The following is a 22,275-nucleotide window of genomic DNA, read 5'->3' on the forward strand; positions in this document are numbered from 1 at the left end:
AGAGCAATTGAGAGGAGACACAAACACGACACAGAACAAACCAAAAGTAGTGAAACAAAAATGAATATTATCGACAACAGTATCAATATTAGTTACCATTTCAACATAGCAGTGTTTAAAAATCCCTCATTGACATTATCATTAGACATTTATAAAACATGTAAAAAAGTGGCTTACACTTGCATAGCATCTCATAAGCTTGACAACACACTGTGTCCAATATTTTCACAAAGATAAAATAAGTCATATTTTTGGTTCATTTAATAGTTAAAACAAATTTACATTATTGCAATCAGTTGATAAAACATTGTCCTTTACAATTATAAAAGCTTTTTACAAAAATCTACTACTCTGCTTGCATGTCAGCAGACTGGGGTAGATCCTGCTGAAATCCTATGTATTGAATGAATAGGGAATCGTTTTGAATCGGTAAAAAATCGTTTTTGAATCAAGAATCGTGTTGAATTGAAAAAAAATCTATTTTGAATCGAATCGTGACCCCAAGAATCGATATTGAATCGAATCGTGGGACACCCAAAGATTCACAGCCCTACTAGTTTCTCTTGTTTTTACTGTTATATTTGTATTCTTATTGTTGTCATGGCGCGGTGTCGAACTCGCAATTCTCCCGCAGTAAGTTTCTCCAGTGGACCCTTGGAGCCTAGGCCGGAACGTACTGTAATGTACGTGAGGGGTGTCGTCTCCTTCCACACACCCCTCACGTACATAACATTACGTTCCGGCCTAGGCTCCAAGGGTCCACTGGTCTTTATGCTGCAGTCTTGATTACCTCCAGGTGCGAAGATTGCTGATAGTCTGCAGCTTCGTCTTTGCGCGAAGTGACTGCCACGTGCGGGGGCGTGTCCTGGCATACTGCCAACATGAGTGCTGGAGAAACTTGCTGCGGGAGAATTGCGGGTTCGACACCGCGCCGTGACAATTGTTGCTTTTTATTTTTATTCTTATTGTAATATTTTCTATTTTATTTATTTTTTATTTGTACCCCCATTATTTACTTTTTACTTTTTTTAAATTTGATCTCAATTCTGTACACTGCTGCTGGAATTTAAATTTTCCTGAGGGAACTTTCCTGAAGGAATCAATAAAGTACTATCTATCTATCTACGAAGCAAAAATCAAATGCAATCAGAAGCCCTAGTAGCTGGACCTCTGCCTAGTCTTTCTTTGAACCCCTAGCTGCTTAAAGGGGAACTGCACCTTTTATTTTTTTTTTTTAGAATTTTGCCAATCATTTATAATCCTCATGTAAGACAAGCACACATTTTTTTTTTCTTTTTATGCATTCTAACTACTAAATAAATGCGAGCAAAAGTCCACTTACAATGGAGCCTTCGGGAGTCGCTCTATTCTGCCTATGAAGCACTTTAAAAATCACCTTCATCAAGTTTGTATATACACGCTGTAAGTATATATGTAATGTAGTAACAGACACATTCATAATAAAGTACTATCTATCTATAACAATATGTAATATTTACGTATTTTGATCATTGGGTCACTAAAGACTTCATACGCGCCAAGAAACATAATAAAACATTGCTTACTGTACAATGTCTGCTGTCACTGTTAGGATGTTCATATATTGTCGTTTAGATGAAGACTCATAATCCTCGCAAAGATAAAAGGGGGTGGAACCCAGCACCTTTCTGGTTATTTTCACCATTTATGGGTAAAAATTGCCCGTCAAAGTTGACTAACTTCTGGGATTATGTCTTCATCCTTTTACTATCATGGTGAGAGGCATGATTTATGATCTACAACAGGGGTTCTTAAACTTTTTGACCTCGTGGCCTATCATTTCAACTGCAGAGGGGCCCGAGGCCCACTTAAATATTAACACTGAATTAGTCATCTTACTCTTGATTTTAATCATGTTCAATAATCATATCCATCCTACTTTCCAACATTGTCAAATGATATGAAACCATTAATTAATCACCAATATTATTATCAAGGGACCAATGAAAAATACATGTAAATCAATAATACATGATAATGATATGTTTCTTAAATAAACCGTCAAGTGAAAATACAGCTTTACAACTTTAGTCATAATTTTTGCGCTTAAATTTGTTTCTTCTGTTTGGTAAATATTGTCATTACTGCCACAAGTGGTGGAAAAGTGTATTACACCTGAGTACCAGTGCAGCCCAGCCGGACCACAGCTGAGAAACTGATATTTTTTGGCGGCCCTCTAGGACAATACGGTCCCGGCCCTATGGTTAAGAAACACTGATCTAGAATACACTTTCACAAGCTCTGAGGCGACTAAACCGCCCACCAACTGATGATGTCAATATAGCAGCATAGGAAAGTTGCCTTTTTCTGAACAATCCGCCATCCTTAATGTTAGCACTTATAATAACTAGAGATGTCCGATAATATCGGACTGCCGGTATTATCGGCCAATAAATGCTTTAAAACGTAAAATCGGAAATTATCTGTATCGGTTTCAAAATTATCGGTATCGTTTTCAAAAAGTAAAATTTAAGACTTTTTAAAACGCCGCTGTGTACACGGACGTAGTGAGAAGTACAGAGCGCCAATAAACCTTAAAGGCACTGCCTTTGCATGCCGGCCCAGTCACATAATATCTATGGCTTTTCAGACACACAAGTGAATGCCATGGTCAACAGCCATACAGGTCACACTGAGGGTTGCCGTATAAACAACTTTAACACTGTTACAAATATGTGTCCAAACTGTGAACCCACACCAAACAAGAATGACAAACACATTTCGAGACAACATCCGCACCGTAACACAGCATAAACACAACAGAACAAATACCCAGAACCCCTTTTGATGCAATAACTCTTCCAGGACGCTACAATATACACCCCCGCTACATCCTACCCCCTCTCCGCCCTCCCCAACCCCGCCCACCTCAACCTCCTCATGCTCTCTCAGGGAGAGCATGTCCCAAATTCCAAGCTGCTGTTTTGAGGCATGTTAAAAAAAATAATGCACTTTGTGACTTCAACAATAAATATGGCAGTGCCATGTTGGCATTTTTTTCCATAACTTGAGTTGATTTATTTTGGAAAACCTAGTTACATTGTTTAATGCATTCAGCGGGGCATCACAACAAAATTAGGCATAATAATGTGTTAATTCCACGACTGTATTGGTATCGGTTGATATCGGAATCGGTAATTAAGAGTTGGACAATATCGGGATATCGGCTAAAAAGCCATTATCGGACATCTCTAATAGTAACAATATCGCTAATAATTTGTTAATATTCAGGTCATGAAATGTAAACGGAGTATTGTTGCCGGTTTTTGGATGGTTATTTAGAAGGCTTTGTGGGTAGAGGACCTTCCATTGACTCCATTATAAGGGGACTTTTATTTTTCGAGTTAGAATGCATTAAAAAAAATACAAATAAAAAACACATGTGTTCTTGTCTCTCATACATATTGTGAATTATAGGGAAAAATACAAAAAAGTGCAGTCTCACATTAAGTGCAAAACATTAAAATGCATGTATATACAAATGTAAATTGTGTATTTTTCTGTCAAGCAGACACTATATAAAATGGAGAACATTTCTCTGTCAATAGTGGCAAAATATTCCTAAAACAATGGCTGGATGAAAATCTTGAAAATGACACCTTACCTTTGTGTCTCTGGGAGCCATCCATATTTGTGAAAAGGATATGGTTGTCATCCGCCCAGTACAGCCTCTTGTTGGTATAATCAATAGTCAGAGCAGTGGGACTGTAGATCTCATTGTCAATGATAACTTTCTGCCCACGGCCATCCATGCCAATGCGTCCAATGTGAGGGGGTTCACAGCAGTCTACCCAGAATACATACCTAGCCAAGACAACAGAAATGTATCATACATTTTTGTTTGTAACCAAAAGTATTGCACTAAAGCAGGGGTGTCAAACGTACGGCCCGAGGGCCGGATGAGGCCCGCGAACAGGTTTTATCCGGCCTGCGGGATGAGTTTGCTAAGTATAAAAATGAAGCTGAAATTTTGGAATGAAAGAAACCGCTGTTCAAAATGTGTCCACTCGATGTCGCAATAGCAATTATTTGTATCTTTTTAGATGATGCTGCATATGTACAAAATAATTCACATGATGTTGTTAGTACATCAGTTGATGAAAATGATCAAACCTCATAAATATCATCCTGTAATTTGATTTTGATATGTTTTTTTATCTTGATAGATTGAAAATGAACACCAATGAGTTGACTGATGAACATTATCACATAATTTATTCAGAAAATATAAATAACGACAAATAAAGTATGTATATTATTAACCGCAACAGGTAATTTAAAAAAAAACAAAAAAAACAAAACACATAATGATAAGTACAATTTCAGAATGTGCTTGTTCTATTTTTAAACAAAGAAAACAATCTGAAGTTGTCTTTATTTTTAAATTATTGTGTCATGATTATACCAGTCCGGTCCATTTGGGAGTAGATTTTTCTCCATGTGGCACCTGATCTAAAATGAGTTTGACACCCCTGCACTAAAGGTATTCAATTAGTAGCAGGGGGGGTAAAGGAGACGGATTCTAGGGGCCCATGATGGAGGGGGGCCCAGAGAGGCCCCTAATGATGATGAAATTATAATACAGAAAAAATAATGACACTGTGTTGGGGGCCCTGTAAAGATTCTTTTCATGGGGCCCAAAATCCCCAGCGGTGCCCCTGATTAGTAGTGATGTCGAATGTGCAAAAGAGCCTATGATTTGTAATGAATCGCATTTGTCCGCATATGCACACTCAGCCTTTACTGTCAGCGTTGTTCACTTGAAGACACTGATAGTTTTGATTTGTTTTTGTTTTTTTATTCACTATTAACATAAACAAACAAAAACAGCAAGTTGATCAAAGACCACCCTGTTGTTCATTTCTATATTTTTTATCATTTTATTAAAGTTTTTAATGATGATATCAATGAGGTTTTTTTTTAATCACTGCTATCTTGAAATTGTTACTAATATTGATGCTGTTGTCGTTAATGTTCATTTTTGTTTCACTACATTTGGATTTGTGTGTCCTCAATTGCTCTCAATTGCTCTGTTTATTGTTGTTCTTAATGTTGCTGGGAAGGGTTTGGTTTTGGAATTGGATTGCATTGTTGTGGTGTTGTTGTGTATTGTTTTGTTGATTGATTAATAAAAAAAATAAAAATAAAAAAAAGACCACCCTGTGCATGTTCGTTTGTGTTTTCTTCTTCCTTTTTCTTTACACTTTGGGCCCTATCTACTAAAGGTTTGCACGTACAAACCTGATAGCACACGCAAAGCTGATTTACCAGATGGGTGCACAGAGGATTGTGTGTCTTTAGTGAGCAGAATAAGAAGCGCAATCTGTTTAGCGTGCCTGATTTCATGAATATGTATAATATATATGCTGATCATCAGAACGGCCACAATACTGGGAGAAGAAGATGCAAATATAATTATTTTGCACATGTAGTTTGATTCATCAAGAATAAAACGCTATTTTGTGTCTTTATTTAGCTCGTCTGAAAAGTATGTGCAAACCGACAAGAGCTTGTCAACTTATATGGACTGTCATAATTTAAAAAAATTAAAATGGTATTTTCAGCAATGTCATTTTATAATTTTATAGCTGCTGTGTGACTTGAGGGGCTGATTAAAACAAATTCAATTGGTGTGTTTTGTTGTCTGTTGGCATTATTTTATTGTAATGACGTTGTTTTTTTTTTTTTAAACAAAAGACTTCATTATATATGCTTTTTTTTTGGCATATTCTTCTTCACATTGGCAACCAGTGCCTCAGACAGCTCCTAAGTGCGCACTGATGACAAAAAAAAAAGTGGTTTCAATGTAGATGCACTGCAGGACTGCTTCTGAAATGCCCGTAGAAAGTGGTACCGTATTTTTCGGACTATAAGGCGCACTTAAAATCCTTTAATTTTCTCAAAAATCGCCAGGGCGCCTTATAACCCAGTGCGCCTAATCTACTGCATAATTCTGGTTGTGCTTACTGACCTTCCATCCATCCATTCCATCCATTTTCTACCGCTTAATCCCTTCGGGGTCGCGGGGGGCGCTGGAGCCTATCTCAGCTACAATCGGGCGGAAGGCGGGGTACACCCTGGACAAGTCGCCACCTCATCGCAGGGCCAAGCTTACTGACCTTGAAGCAATTTTATTTGGTACATGGTGTAATGATAAGTGTGACCAGTAGATGGTAGTCATACATAAAATATACATGTAGACTGCAATATGATGGCAGTAAACAACACCAAAACTTTAAATGTTCCATTGAGAACATAGTACATTACACACAGCGCTCAAAAATCTGTCAAAATGTTTTTAGTACGACTTCAGTAAGCTATGAAGCTGCACAAGTATAAACAAACGAGTATTATCATGGTGCGTGTATAAGGACCGGAAAATGGCACCTACTAGCAGACATATTATCTGGCGTTTTGTTTCACAATATTATGCAAAACCAACTTTTCTTACCCTCTGGTACCTGCTGATGTGTATTTGGGATCTGCATAAGTCCTGCAAATGTGCGCGCGTCTGCAATTGTAGTCAGTGGCGACACCCCAATCATAAGCTTCTTCTTTTTCTCTATCTTCTTATGTGTCATTCATCTTCCGCTGTTGCCATTTCTAATATAAAGTAGTGTAAAGTTCTTACCTATATCTGTCAGTAAGTAGCTATTAAAGCACTAAAAACTGCAGTGGGTTTCCATTATTCACCCATGGAACTTTAGTTATTAGAGGGATCCGGTCGGACAGTTTTTTTCACGGGACACATTGTTGTTGTTGTTGCACTAGTGAGCCACGGATGAGAAGATGCTGCTCTGTTATTAATTTAAAGGCCTACTGAAACCCACTACTACCGACCACGCAGTCTGATAGTTTATATATCAATGATGAAATCTTAACATTGCAACACATGCCAATACGGCATTGTTAGCTTACTAAAGTGCAATTTAAAATTTCGCGCAAAATATCCTGCTGAAAACGTCTCGGTATGATGACGTCAGCGCGGGACGTCACGGATTGTAGAGGACATTTTGGGACAGCATGGTGGCCAGCTATTAAGTCGTCTGTTTTCATCGCACAATTCCACAGTATTCTGGACATCTGTGTTGGTGAATCTTTTGCAATTTGTTCAATGAACAATGGAGACAGCAAAGAAGAAAGCTGTAGGTGGGAAGCGGTGTATTGCGGCCGGCTGCGGCAACAACACAAACACAGCCGGTGTTTCATTGTTTACATTCCCGAAAGATTACAGTCAAGCTTTACCATTGGCCTATGGAGAACTGGGACAACAGAGACTCTTACCAGGAGGACTTTGAGTTGGATACGCAGACGCAGTACCGTGAGTACGCAGCTGCGGCTTCCAAACATTTGATCGCTTGCCCGTACGTGAGTGCCGCTATGTGCATGTCACGTACGTAACTTTTGGGACTTTGGGGAAATATATGTGCTGTTTGAACTTTGGGGAGGTGAACGGTACTTTGGGCTGTGGGATTGAGTGTGTTGTGCAGGTGTTTGAGTTGTATTGGCGGGTTATATGGACGGGAGGGGGGAGGTGTTTGTTATGCGGGATTAATTTGTGGCATATTAAATATAAGCCTGGTTGTGTTGTGGCTAATAGAGTATATATATGTCTTGTGTTTATTTACTGTTTTAGTCATTCCCAGCTGAATATCAGGTCCCACCCGCCTCTCACAGCATCTTCCCTATCTGAATCGCTCCCACTGCCCTCTAATCCTTCGTTCTCACTTTCTTCATCCACAAATCTTTCATCCTCGCTCAAATTAATGGGGAAATTGTCGCTTTCTCGGTCTGAATCGCTCTTGCTGCTGGTGGCCATGATTGTAAACAATGTGCAGATGTGAGGAGCTCCACAACCGGTGACGCCATGCGCATATCGTCTGCTACTTCCGGTAAAGGCAAGGCTTTTTTATCAGCGACCAAAAGTTGCGAACTTTATCGTCGATGTTCTCTACTAAATCCTTTCAGCAAAAATATGGCAATATCGCGAAATGATCAAGTATGACACATAGAATGGACCTGCTATCCCCGTTTAAATAAGAAAATCGCATTTCAGTAGGCCTTTAAGTAATGTCTGAATGTAATTTAACAGTTAGCTCCATCTTTTGACACTTCTTCCATTCACGTCCTTGCACGCTACACCGCTACAACAAAGATGACGTAGAGAAGACGCTGTCGAAGGTGAGCCACGTAAATAAGACCGCCCATAAAACATCGCATCCTGAAGAGATGCTCAGAAAGCTACTTGAAAATGGTCTGTAAATCATAATCTATGCAACACTTTCACCAAAGAACCACCATTACATGTTATGTGGACCACAAGATAATGTTTTAAATTTTGAAATAAATCATAATATGACCCCTTTAATGCGCCTTATAATCCGGTGCAATTTTTGTATGAAAAAAGACCTGAATAGACCCGCTCATCGGCAGTACCCCTTTTAATCCGGTGCGCCCTATGGTCCGAAAAATACGGTACATGTCTGCTGCATGTTTGAAAACATAGCAAAATGCGACAGATACGACGAGCATGATAACATGAACGTGCAGTAAATGATCGAGTGTCTCCGTGGTGATGCCCGTATACACTGCAAAAACTGAAATCTAAGTAGGATTAAATATCTCAAATAAGGGTGATATTTGCTTATTTTCTGTCTGATAAGATAATTCTTCTCACTAACCAGATTTTATGTTAGAGTGTTTTACTTGTTTTAAGTGTTTTGGTCCTAAATTATCTCAGTAAGATAGTACAGCTTGTTGCTGAGATGTTATGACCTATATTGAGTAAAACATGCTTGAAACTAGAATATCAAGTGTTGCAAAGCTGTGTCAATAACACTCACAAGTATAAAACTGCTTTTTTAAAGTAATAATTTCTTATTTCAAGCATGAATAAAAAAATCATGACTTTGACACAATTGTGTCTCATAATTAAAACAGATGACAGCCAAATGGACTTTGCTGTTTTATTTTCAATGAAACAATAGATAATACATACTCATATAGTAGTACAGTTGGCACAGTACAGTTTATATTTAAACATTTAACATGTGACATTTCTAACAATTTTGAACAGAAATAGTTCATGCACAGATGAATTCTTCAAAATTACAATTAAAAATTTTTTGGACGGGGTCCGGCCTGTATATATGCGCACTAATTGACTGAAAGAGCACCCACTTGGCGCAATGATGTCATGTTATCGATGGAAAAATGCATTTTTAGACCCCGGGAGTAACAAGCGGTTGCCTTGTTGCCAATCCATTAAGAACAATAAATTAGTTTTTAGTATAAGTTTGCTGGTTTCAAGAAATGTAATGCCGAGCGCATATCATTATGTCAAGATAATGGCACTAGCATTTACTTAATTTAAGAATATTTTTCAACATATTGAGCAAAAAGGTCTCTTTTTTTTTTTTTTTTTACCAAGAAAAGTGCACTTGTTATTAGTGAGAATATACTTATTTTAATGTATTTTTGGGTTCATTGAAGTTAGCTAATTTTACTTGTTTTGGAAAGTCTTGACAAGCCACATTTTCTTGTTCTATTGGCAGATAATTTTGCTTAGTTCAAATAAAATACCCCTCATTTTTGTAATTTTTTTTCATGTTTTTGAACACTGACTTTTTGCAGTGTACATGTCTGCTGCATGTTTGAAAACATAGCAAAATGCGACAGATACGAGCATGATAACATGAATGTGCAGTAAAAGATCGAGTGTCTTCGAGGTGATGCCCCGTATGGTACACGCAAAAATATCATTTAAATTAAAGCTGCAAGCAGCGTTGGACAGGACCGACTTTTGCTGGTGTTTCCTGCCTTTACCCATTCAACATATCTTTACCTGCACATTACCTACCTTCCGTGCATCCTGGGGACACACTGGTGCTTCTTTCTTTCACCCATACAACATATCTATGTAATCATGTAATTTAACCTTCTCTGCATAGTAAGGTCACGCTCGTATTTCCTGCCTGTACCCATTCAACCTATTTTCATCCGCACATTACCTACCTTCTCTGCATATTGGGGTCATACTTGTGCTTTCAGCCTTTACCCAGTTAACATATCTTTACCCGCACAGTACCTCCCTTCTCTGCATTGTGTGGTCACGCTGGTGCTTCCTGCTTTTAAGCGGCCATTTTGAGACGGCAGCAGCGCAGCAGCACCAGCGCAGCGGTTCTTTGAAGGCTCGTAAAATCAAAACCGGAGCAGTAGTTAAAACTCTTTTGTCAACTTTTAATCAGAAGGGTTCAATCTCTCTCATGTGCTAGTTTGAAGCCGACACAACAAACGCGCTCAGAGGAGATAATGTTTAAAAAAAAGGTGACTGTTTTGACCCCACTTTTGTTTTGAAGGGGGAATTGCAAACTTCCTGTTGATTTTTGCTGGGGGTTGTCAATGAATGAAATGTAGGTCTAAGTGAGACCTACATAGAGGTTTGTTTCATGTCTCTACGACATTCCTACCGGAAGTTACAAGCAGTTTTGTCTGTGTTTTCTTCCTCGGAGCAGTTTTGTCTGTGTTTTATTCCTAGGAGGCGCTAGAGCGCAATTTTTAGTTTTAGGGTTTTTTTTTTATTAGAGCGCAATTTTCGCCAGTCCTGATGTGTGTGTCCAGTTTGGTGAGTTTTGAAGCATGTTAAAAGTGTCAAATTACAGCTCAAAGAGGCAAAAGTGACTGTTTTTACTAAAATGTTGTTTAGAAGGGGGAATTGCCAACTTCCTGTTGATTTTTGCTGAAAGATGTCAGTGTATGAAATCTAGGTCTAAGTCAGACCTACATAGGGGTTTTTGTTTCATGTCTCTACGACATTTAGCCAGTCCTGATGTGTGTGTCAAATATGGTGAGTTTTGAAGCATGTTAAGAGGGTGAAATTACAGCTCAAAGAGGCGGCGGTATAATGAAGAATAATAATAAAGAATAATAAAACCTTACAAATTCAATAGGGTCCTCTGTCCCAAAGGGACATTGCGGTCCCTAATAAGGCGGTCTGCACAACTTTTCAATTGCACACGTAGTCTTAGTAGATCACACGCAACACGCCCACTCATAGTACACACAATTTTACTGTTTGTACACACTGTTTAGCACGTGGTATTTGGATCTTACAAGATCAGGTCCTTTGTGTTGCAACTTGCTTGTGCATGAGAAGTGCCATATAAACAAAGTTTGATAAAACACTTTCACTCATGGTATGACAAAAGAGAACAAGTAGCAGTACAACAGTATTGGTGACTACTGTGTCACATCAAAAGAACACATTTACACAATTATTTAAAACACAATCACACATGCATGTTAGGAAGCTTCGCCCACATAATTGCATGCCACAATATGGACCAAAAAAAACATAAATACATGCATCCATAATTGTTTTATTTGTGTCCTAAATCAATGTACCTACCCAGTTTGTGGGTCCAGGACTAGATCTGAGGGGTTCTTGAGGCCTGAACTGATCAGCACAGTAGGATAGAGTCCATTTGCTTTGGAAACCTCCAGTGTTTTCTTTTCGGCATCACACCAATACAGATTCTTTCCTATCCAGTCCACCGCTAAGGCACTTGGGACCGCTGTTCTGTGGACAATCTGTTGACCCAGGAACAGGAATTTCTTAGACACGGTGATGAAATTAGTTTACGTCGAACATGCGTACAGTTACAATATGGTACATCACATATCTCCTGTTCCTTGCTACAGCATGTTCGAAAAGGTTGATGAAAAGTATAACACATATAAACATAGGATCGGCCAACATAATTTTTTTAGACGCAATTGTACCTCGGTTTTCATATCATTCAATTTTTGACGTAAATTTTCACCCAAACTTTGCCCCGGTCTTCATATACTCTGTTGTAGTGATCGTGCTGTAGGTCAAAACATTGCGTGCAACAAACTAGTCGGTGGACTCGATCAATCATTATTGACTCAGTCGTTGTGCTTTTTTTTAATGACCCTGAAATAAGCCACCACGGGGCTAAAGAAAGTTCCATCACTTTGATAAAGAAAGTGAGAAACACAATGGAATTCAAGAAAATAGCACCGTTCAAAAGTGGCGTTCGGTGTAGCGCAGTGCTTTTTAACCATAGGGCTGAGGGGCCCATTGTTGGGCCACCAAAAAAATATCTGTTTCCCAGCTGTGGTCCATATGGGTTGTAATATACACTTCCATCACTTGTGGCAGTAATGGCATTCTCAAACAAACAGAAGAAGTCTATAGCTTTCTCAAGTGCAAAAAATATGACTAAAGTGGCAAAGCTTTATTTTCATTCAGACCTAAACAAATTTGACAGTTCAGTGAAGAAATATATTCATTGATAATGTACTTTATTTATTTTAGCACAACATAATTGTATTTACATTTATTTTTCATCAGTTATTTACGCAGAATAATTGGCTATTTTTTTTGTAATCAGCCTGACCAAAGGCTAAGGTTTATGTGTTAAATAATAATCCTTGTGATTACATCATGCTATAATATCATTTGAAAAGGTTGTAGACTGTAAGTAGGTTACATATAATTATTGAATATGATTCAAATCAAGAGTAAGATTACTACTAAGACAATATAACATACATCCATAAACGTGGACGCATGTGAAAAAGTGCAATATATTTATCTGTACAGTAATCTATTTATTTATTTATATATATTTATTTATTTTATATATATATTTATATATTATTTATATATATTTATTTATGCACCTTATTGCTTTTTTATCCTGCACTACCATGAGCTTATGTAACGAAATTTTGTTCTTATCTGTGCTGTGAAGTTCAAATTTGAATGACAATAAAAAGGAAGTCTAAGTCTAAGTCTAATTTAGTGTTAACATTCAAGTGGGGCCCCAGGCCTCTTTTGTAGTGGAAAAATTGGGCCTCGATGTCAACAAGGCTAAGAAACCCTGATCTGGCAATGATGTGGAAAACGAAAAAATGTGCATGTCAGAAAAATATTAAGTAGCAGATAGCCCACAGTTTTTTCGTTCTTTAAATTGTTTTTTATCTTGCATAAAAAATAAAAAAAACATGTATCATGTATTCCTAATAATCCAAAACATGCATCTCCAATCCTTCAAACTATGCCCTCATAATGAAGACAACTGTGCCCAAAGCTCCAATTATTAAAACAATTATGTTGATAAAAAGCCTGACTCTGAATGTTGTTTTGAAATGTACATGAAGGCAATATGCATATTTGAAGACATTGCATTTTTATTATTTGAAGCATGTGTAATTGTGAGTACAACTCCTAAATTAGAGACTCTACAGATGCAGTGAAAGGAAAAACTAATTAAACAACATCTGATGATAAGAGGAATGAAATTGATATTCTAATGAAATATGAATCCCGGTGTGAACTGGACATGAAAAATAATTTAAGGCACGTCACATCTGCTGTGTCAACATGCAAAACAAACTGGTGTGATGGATAGAGGATATTAAAATAAACTTCACAAAAACAGTTTTCTGCTGGCAGCGTGGATCATAGGCGCCGTCCGACAATGGCGAGCACCCACGTGGGATTGATGGCAACTTTCAATCATTAACATAATTAAAAAAAAAATCTTTCTTGTTGTTGTTAATTTTGTGGCGAGTTTGGTCCGTTTTACATGATCAAAAACTCACAAATCAAATGGTAAATATTTGATAATTCATTGTGACCAATAATGACCTAATGACATAATCAACTTAACTTTGAACACACTGCACAGGAGCGAATGAAGGGCATATTTACTCAACAGCCATACATGTCACACTAAGGGTGGCAGTATGAACAACGACAACACTGTCATAAACATGTGCCATATAGCGAAACCACACTAAACAACAACGACAATTACATTTTGGAAGAATATTTGCACCGCAACACAACATAAACACTACAGAACAAATTCCCAGAATTCCCTGCAGCAAAGACTCTTCTGGAACACTACAATATAAACAAACGCCATTGGTGGATCTACACCTAACATCCACTGTAATGATAGCACGTACAATAGCGTATCTAGTCGATACTACTATGATTACATCAATATTTTTTAACGTCACAATATCTTCTTTCGTTTTTCTTTAATGTATATTATGTTTATAAACTGAGGAAATAAGTCTCTGGACAGATGAGGACTTTGAATATGACCAATGTATGATCCTGTAACTACTTGGTATCGGAATGATACCCAAATTTGTGGTATCATCCAAAACTAATGTAAAGTATCAAACAACAGAAGAATAGGTGATTATTACATTTTAACAGAAGTGTAGATAGAACATGTCGAAACAAAAAATAAGCAGATATTAACAGTAAATGAACAAGTAGATTAATAATTAATTTTCTACCACTTGTCCTTAATAATGTTGACAAAATAATAAAATGGAAAATGACACAATATGTTACTGCATATGTCAGCAGCTAAATTAGGAGCCTTTGTTTGTTTACTTACTAATAAAAGACAAGTTGTCTTATATGTTCACTATTTTATTTAAGGACTAAATTGCAATAAGAAACATATGTTTAATATACCGTAATATTTTTTTGTTTAAAATAAAGCCAATAATGACGTTTTTTGTGGTCCCCTTTATTTAGAAAAGTACCGAAAAATACCGAAAATACCAAAATATTGGTATCGGGACAACACTAATCATACTTGCCAACCTTGAGACCTCCAATTTCGGGAGGTGGGAGGTGGGGGGTGGGGTGGAGGAGGGGGCGTGGTTAAGAGGGGAGGAGTATATTTACAGCTAGAATTCACCAAGTTAAGTATTTCATTTATATATATATATATATATATATATATATATATATATATATATATATATATATATATATAAACATATACAAGAAATACTTGACTTTCAGTGAATTCTAGCTAAATATATATATATATATATATATATATATATATATATATATATATATATATATATATATATAAGAGAAATACTTGAATTTCAGTGTTCATTTATTTACACATATACAGACACATAACACTCATCTACTCATTGTTGAGTTAAGGGTTGAATTGTCCATCCTTGTTCTATTCTCTGTCACTATTTTTCAAACCATGCTGAACACCCTCTCTGATGATGTATTGCTGTGTGGCACGCACAAAAGTGCTTTCATCAAATGCACTAGATGGCAGTATTGTCCTGTTTAAGAGTGTCACAACATTGCTGTTTACGGCAGACAAACTGCTTTACGGTAGACGAAAACGTGACTGCTGCTGTTGTGTGTTGTTACCGCGCTGGGAGGACGTTAATGAAACTGCCTAACAATAAACCCACATAAGAAACCAAGAACTTGTCCTCGATCATTCTACAGTTATAATGATTGGGCAGGCACCTTGTTTATATTGTGGGAAAGCGGACTCAGGTCCGCATTGAGCTGGAGGGGGCGTGGCCTCCAGCTCCGCCTGAATTTTGGTAGATTTTCGGGAGAAAATGTGTGCCGGGAGGTTTTCGGGAGAGGCGCTGAATTCCGGGAGTCTCCCGGAAAATCCGGGAGGGTTGGCAAGTATGACACTAATACACACACACATGGAGCATTCACTGGCAGAAATGTAGATCAGCGCCTATGGCGTGTATACACAATGCACACAATTGCTGATGGGTGCCAAATAATAATTGTATCCCTCCCATCAGTTGGCCCTTCATCTGCAAATGTAAATATGACTTTAAGCAGATATGTGGAATACAAAATGAAAGAAAAAAAAAATATTTTGGCAAACGCTCTGTGTGAGTAAATTAACTAGAAAATGATGAAACGTATAAAACTGATTTTAAAAAAAGAAGAAAAGTAAGTACCTGGGCGCTCCATCAATATCCCAATAAATCTTGCCAACTGGCAGATGTAGCAGATGCCTTGAACACGCCACTCTGACTGCCATTAAACAACATGATGCGCTTTGAGGTTTTCTCTCTTTCTCATCATTACCAAGAAGATAGAGATCCTTGGCGAAAGATTATGCTGTCCCTTAAGAAGCCATTTGGACCGCAAAATCAAACCACTGAAATGTCCTTCATTGTTAACTATCTTTCATCCAAAAAGCAGCAGGCAGAATAAGGATGATGCTCATCAAATAAAGTCTCTGTTGGACTTAATACACAAACCACAGTGCTGATTTCTATTTCAGTCCATATCTTACCTTGTGAGTTTGAGTTCATTAGGCAGATTAAATGCGTAGAGCCAGTGGTACCACCACTAATATCCCCAAAAGAGAGAGTGAGTAAATGTAAGAATTGATCCAAATGGAGCACTGATTTCAGCATAACACAAGTTGTATACTAAAATCACTATCAGGAGTGTACCGTCATAACAGTTTTGATGCGACTCCAGTAAGTACAGTAAGTAGTCGCAGATTGTTTTATATTACAAATGTTTTTATGCATATTCGAAAAGTTTTAAAGTTAAAGTACCAATGATTGTCACACACACACTAGGTGTGGCGGAATGAATCTCCGCATTTGACCCATCACCCTTGATCACCCCCTGGGAGGGGAGGGGAGCAGTGAGCAGCAGCGGTGGCCGCGCCCGGGAATCATTGTTGGTGATTTAACCCCCAATTCCAACCCTTGATGTTGAGTGCCAAGCAGGGAGGTAATAGGTCCCATTTTTATAGTCTTTGGTATGACTCGGCCGGGGTCTGAACTCACAACCTACCGATCTTTTGGTCCTAAATTAAGCATTGCCAAGCATAACAATAGCTTAATAAACTAAACTACAAAACCCAAAATCAGTGAAGTTGGCACGTTGTGTAAATGGTAAATAAAAATGGAATACAATGATTTGCAAATCCTTTTCAACTTATATTCAGTTGAATAGACTGCAAAGACAAGATATGTAACGTTCGAACTGAGAAATGTAGTTAATTTTTTGCTAATATTAGCTCATTTGGAATTTGATGCCTGCAACATGTTTCAAAAAAGTTGAGGAGAAAGTTGAGGAATGCTCATCAAACACTTATTTGGAACATCCCACAGGTGAACAGGCTGATTGGGAACAGGTGGGTGCCATGATTGGGTATAAAAGCAGCTTACAGTCATTCACAAACAAGGATGGGGCGAGGGTCACCACTTTGTGAAGAAATACCTTGTTTAAAGGGGAACATTATCACCAGACCTATGTAAGCGTCAATATATACCTTGATGTTGCAGAAAAAAGACCATATATTTTTTTAACCGATTTCCGGACTCTAAATGGGTGAATTTTGGCGAATTAAACGCCTTTCTATTATTCGCTCTCGGAGCGATGACGTCCCAACATGACGTCACATCGGGAAGCAATCCGCCATTTTCTCACTTTCGTCGGTGTGTTGTCGGAGGGTGTAACAACACGAACAGGGACGGATTCAAGTTGCACCAGTGGCCCAAAGATGCGAAAGTGGCAAGAAATTGGACGAAATTTGTTCAAAATACGAGGCTGTGGGGAAAGCCGACGAAATGGTCGGTCGTTTGTTCCGCACACTTTACCGACGAAAGCTATGCTACGACAGAGATGGCAAGAATGTGTGGATATCCTGCGACACTCAAAGCAGATGCTGACATCAACTCCAAAACTGGACAGATCAGCTTTCAGGAAAAGAGAGCGGATGAGGGTATGTCTACAGAATATATTAATTGATGAAAACTTTATTCATTACTCGCGGTTTTACGTAAATTATTATACATAAACTGTGTTTACCAATAATTTAGCTTAAAATATTTATTTTTTTCAATCATTCGAGTACATTCGGGTAGTCTTGTGTGATGCAGTATTTTGTGTCTATTTAGGTATGGTTAACCTGAGTGCTGAAATCGTGGAAAAATATTTTCTTAGCGCGCCTGAAATGGGCTGTCTGCACTCTCAAAGTGCATGTTGTTACCAAATGTATTTCATATGCTGTAAACCTAGTTCATAGTTGTTAGTTTCCTTTAATGCCAAACAAACACATACCAATCGTTGGTTAGAAGGCGATCGCCGAATTTGTCCTCGCTTTCTCCCGTGTCGCTGGCTGTCGTGTCGTTTTCGTCGGTTTCGCTTGCATACGGTTCAAACCGATATAGCTCAATAGCTTCAGTTTCCTCTTCAATGTCGTTTTCGCTACCTGCCTCCACACTACAACCATCCGTTTCAATACGTGCGTAATCTGTTAATTCGCTTAAACCGCTGAAATCCGAGTCTGAATCCGAGCTAATGTCGCTATACCTTGCTGTTCTATCCGCCATGTTTGTTTGTATTGGCATCACTATGTGACGTCAAAGGAAAATGGACGGGTGTATAAAACAATGGTTAAAATCAGGCACTTTGAAGCTTTTTTTAGGGATATTGCGTGATGGGTAAAATTTTGAAAAAAACTTCGAAAAATAAAATAAGCCACTGGGAACTGATTTTTAATGGTTTTAACCCTTCTGAAATTGTGATAATGTTCCCTTTTAAGAACAACATTTCTCAGCCAGCTATTGCAACTTTTTCGCAATGTGGTGCTGCCATTAAATTCTAAGTTAATGAATATTTGCACATAAAAAATCAGTTTCTCAGTTCGAACATTAAGTATCTTGTATTTGCAGTGCATTCAATTGAATATAAGTTGAAAAGGATTTGCAAATCATTGTATTCTGTTTTTTATTTACCATTTACACAACGTACCAACTTCACTGGTTTTGGGTTTTGTATATTAGCTACTAGAAAAGACCAAACCAATCTTCAGTATTGTGGCCACAGATTGGCTCAGCCTCAGGAAGCATTACTATATCAGATTAAAAGAGTGTAAAGGTGACTAAAGGGTGTTATTTCATGTTTCGAAGCCTCTCATAAGGTTGAGAAATATATTTAGAGGTAGTAAACAGGCTTTTTATGCTCGAGCTATGAACATATTTGATTGATAACAATGATTCCTACGACTGATTCCACCCCTACTTCGTGGAAATTCATTTATCGTGGTCATGTCCCTAACCAATTAAAAATATTGTTGCTTTAAGCCACTAGAATTGAAGTTATTGACATCGGACCCATGAAACGCAAACACAACATTAGCAACTTGGATCTGGCCGATCGAGAGTAAAAAGGCACACCTTGGGTGAGACTTGCTTAGACAGCAACATGAAGTACATTTAATGTTACCTTCAGATCACTTCCATTGAGTCGCATTCTGTTGATCTTCCTCCCACTCGGCCGGGTGGAGTCCACCCAATAGATGAACTCCTTCTTGTAGTCGAAGTCGATGTGTATAATGTTGTTTAGGCCCTGCGAATCACACAACAAATCAGGTACGTACTAGTGCCAACGTCATCACACATACCAAACAGTCATTGAAACATCACACTGTGTTATTGCCACATACCGTATTTTTCGGACTATAAGGGGCACTTAAAACCCTTTCATTTTCTCAAACATCGACAGTGGCCCTTACATCCCAGTGCGCCTTATGTACACTATATTGCCAAAAGTATTTGGCCACCTGCCTTTGCTCACATATGAACTTGAAGTGCCATCCAATGGAATTGTCCAAAATGTTTTGGTATCTTGGAGCATTCAAAGTTCCTTTCACTGGAACTAAGGGGCCAAGCCCAACTCCTAAAAAAAAACACCCCACACCATAATTCCTCCTTCACCAAATTTCACACTCGGCACAATGCAGTCCAAAATGTAGCGTTCTCCTAGTAACCTCCAAACCCAGACTGGTCCATCAGATTGCCAGATGGAAAAGCGTGACTCATCAGTCCAGATAACGCGTCTCCACTGCTTTAGAGTCCAGTGGCAACAGGCTTTACACCACTGCATCTGACGCTTTGCATTGGACTTGGTGATGTATGGCTTGGATGCAGCTGCTCGGCCATGGAAACCCATTCCGTGAATCTCTCTGCATACTGTACGTGGGCTAATTGGAAGGTCACATGAAGTTTGGAGCTCTGTAGCAACTGACTGTGCAGAAAGTCTTTGCACTGTGCGCTTCAGCATCCGCTGACCCTTCTCTATCAGTTTACGTGGCCTACCACTTTGTGGCTGACTTGCTGTTGTTCCCAAACTCTTCACTTTTCTTATAATAAAGTTGACTTTGGAATATTTAAGAGCAAGGAAATTTCACGACTGGATTTGGTGCACAGGTAGCATCCTATGACAGTTCCATGCTGGAAATCCTTGAGAGCGGCCCATTCCTTCACAAATATTTGTGGAAACATGCCTAAGTGCTTGATTTTTAGACACCGGGCCAAGTGTTTCGGACACCTGATTCTGATCATTTGGATGGGTGGCCAAATACTTTTGGCAATATAGTGTATGTATTAATTTTGTTTGTGCTAACTGACTGATTTAATGTGATTCAAGGTGTTTTGATAAGTGTGTCCCGTAGATAGAGGTCACACGTAAGAGATACGTGTGGACTGCAGGTTGGCGCCTGTTCAATAAGTGACGCAAGCACAAGCAACATCAAAACTTTGATGTTTCATTCAGAATATAGAACATTACACACGGCACTCAAAAATCTGTCAAAAAATATTTTAGTGAGACTTTGGTATGCTATGACGCCGCACCGCTCGATGGATTGTCAGAGCATTACGGCTACTGTAGTCAGACGTACTGTGCTTCAACATATGGGTATTATTATTATAGAGTGTTTATAAGGACGCCAAAATGGCACCTATTAGGGGACATTATCTGGCGTTTTGTTTCGACCTACTATGCAAAACCAACTTTTCTTAGCTTTTGGTACGTGCTGTTGTGTATTTGGGATCTGCATAAGTCCCGATTTGTGCGCGTACGCCCTTGTAGTCAATAAGCTCCTTATCTTCCCTCTATCCTCTTGTTATGGGGCATTTATGCACTGCTGAATAAATACAAAGTAACATCGAGTTTGAACTTAATCTGTCAGTAGTCTCGCTATGGAAGCGCTAAAATCTACAATAAAAGATGACGGGGAGAAGACAATGTCGAAGTACAGCCACATAAATAAGACATAATTATCTGGAAGATGGTCTGTAAAGTATAATCTATGTAACATTTTGACCAAAGAACCACCATTACATGTTATGTAGACCACTAGGAAGTGTTTTAAATATTAAAAAAAAATCTAATATGACCCCTTTAATGCGCCTTATAATCTTGTGTGCCTTTTATATGAAAATAAGACCCGAATAGACTCGTTCATCGACAGTGCACCTTATAATCCGGTGCGCCTTATAGTCAGAAAAACATGGCAATTCATTTGCCTTGCTGTGTTAATAATGTGCATACATACATACATACATGCAGAAATTCCTGCACACACAATTGACTGGATAGAAAAACAAACACATTGGAACTTGTTTTAAAACCCGCACAGTAGACAATCAGCTTTTCCACTGAAATGTATAAAACTTAGAATTTATTGATTTGTTCTCTAATGAAGTTTAAATAGCACACTACTCTATCATGCTCACAGGGCCCCACTGTCACTCAGCAAACACTAGCCGCCACCATGCTGTCTCACTCGGAGGCTGCCTTGAAAAGGTGTCAGATAATCCGACAGGTGAAATGCGACATCTTCATCAGATCATCAACACCTTCACAGACAGGCGCCAAAGTGCCCCTCGGGAGCGTCGCTCCACTCCAAACATAATTTAAAGAGAAGAAACCTACATAGAGCTTTTATCAGCACTCTCAGATCTGAAGTCACATTTTTAGTGTCCTTGTGAAAAGTATGGACACCTTCCAGCCTCCAAAACCATGTTTCTTGTGGACTATTATTGGAGTTCAGGACTATTTTCGTGCTTTTCCTGACCACAAAATCTGGACCACGATTAATCAAGATGACAAGTCTATATCTGGAAATCACCCGGTCAAGCAAAAATCACTAATGATTTTATATTTTACAATACAGTATGTGGTCTGTTGATTAATGAAATTAGGGACCCTCTATTAGTTTTTCCCTAATGTTTTACACTTACTTTAGAGAAAAATAGATGGAGAACAAAACTACATAGGGACAACTAAAGACAGATAAAAGTATAGATGCTGTTAAATAAAATAAAAAAACTGAGCTCACGTGTGCAGTGAAAATTATGTTCATAGAGTGTCCAGGAATTTACATGACACTATATGGCAACACTTGTCCATTGAAACGTATAAGCTAGGGGTATCAAACTCATTTTAGATCTGGGGCCACATGGAGAAAAATCTACTCCCAAGTGGGCTGGACTGGTAATATCACGGCATGATAACTTCAAAATAAAGACAACTTCAGATTATTTTCTTTGTTTAAAAATACAAACCCTGTTTCC

At 38.3% G+C, this 22,275-nt stretch overlaps 1 protein-coding gene across 2 annotated transcripts in view; it reads right to left on the reverse strand.

Annotated features, from left to right (window-relative positions):
* lrp1bb (low density lipoprotein receptor-related protein 1Bb) overlaps positions 1–22,275 on the reverse strand; it is a 1,021,613-nt gene that overhangs the window by 156,049 nt on the left and 843,289 nt on the right. For both annotated transcript variants that reach the window (XM_072912020.1, XM_061926507.1), the window contains 3 exons: positions 19,142–19,264; positions 11,447–11,628; positions 3,644–3,843 (listed from right to left, as the gene is read on the reverse strand). In XM_072912020.1, coding sequence (XP_072768121.1) covers positions 3,644–3,843; positions 11,447–11,628; positions 19,142–19,264 — 505 coding nt within the window. The remainder of the gene's footprint in view (positions 1–3,643; positions 3,844–11,446; positions 11,629–19,141; positions 19,265–22,275) is intronic.

Source organism: Nerophis lumbriciformis, linkage group LG31 (assembly GCF_033978685.3).
Source record: "Nerophis lumbriciformis linkage group LG31, RoL_Nlum_v2.1, whole genome shotgun sequence".
Lineage (NCBI taxonomy): Eukaryota > Metazoa > Chordata > Actinopteri > Syngnathiformes > Syngnathidae > Nerophis > Nerophis lumbriciformis.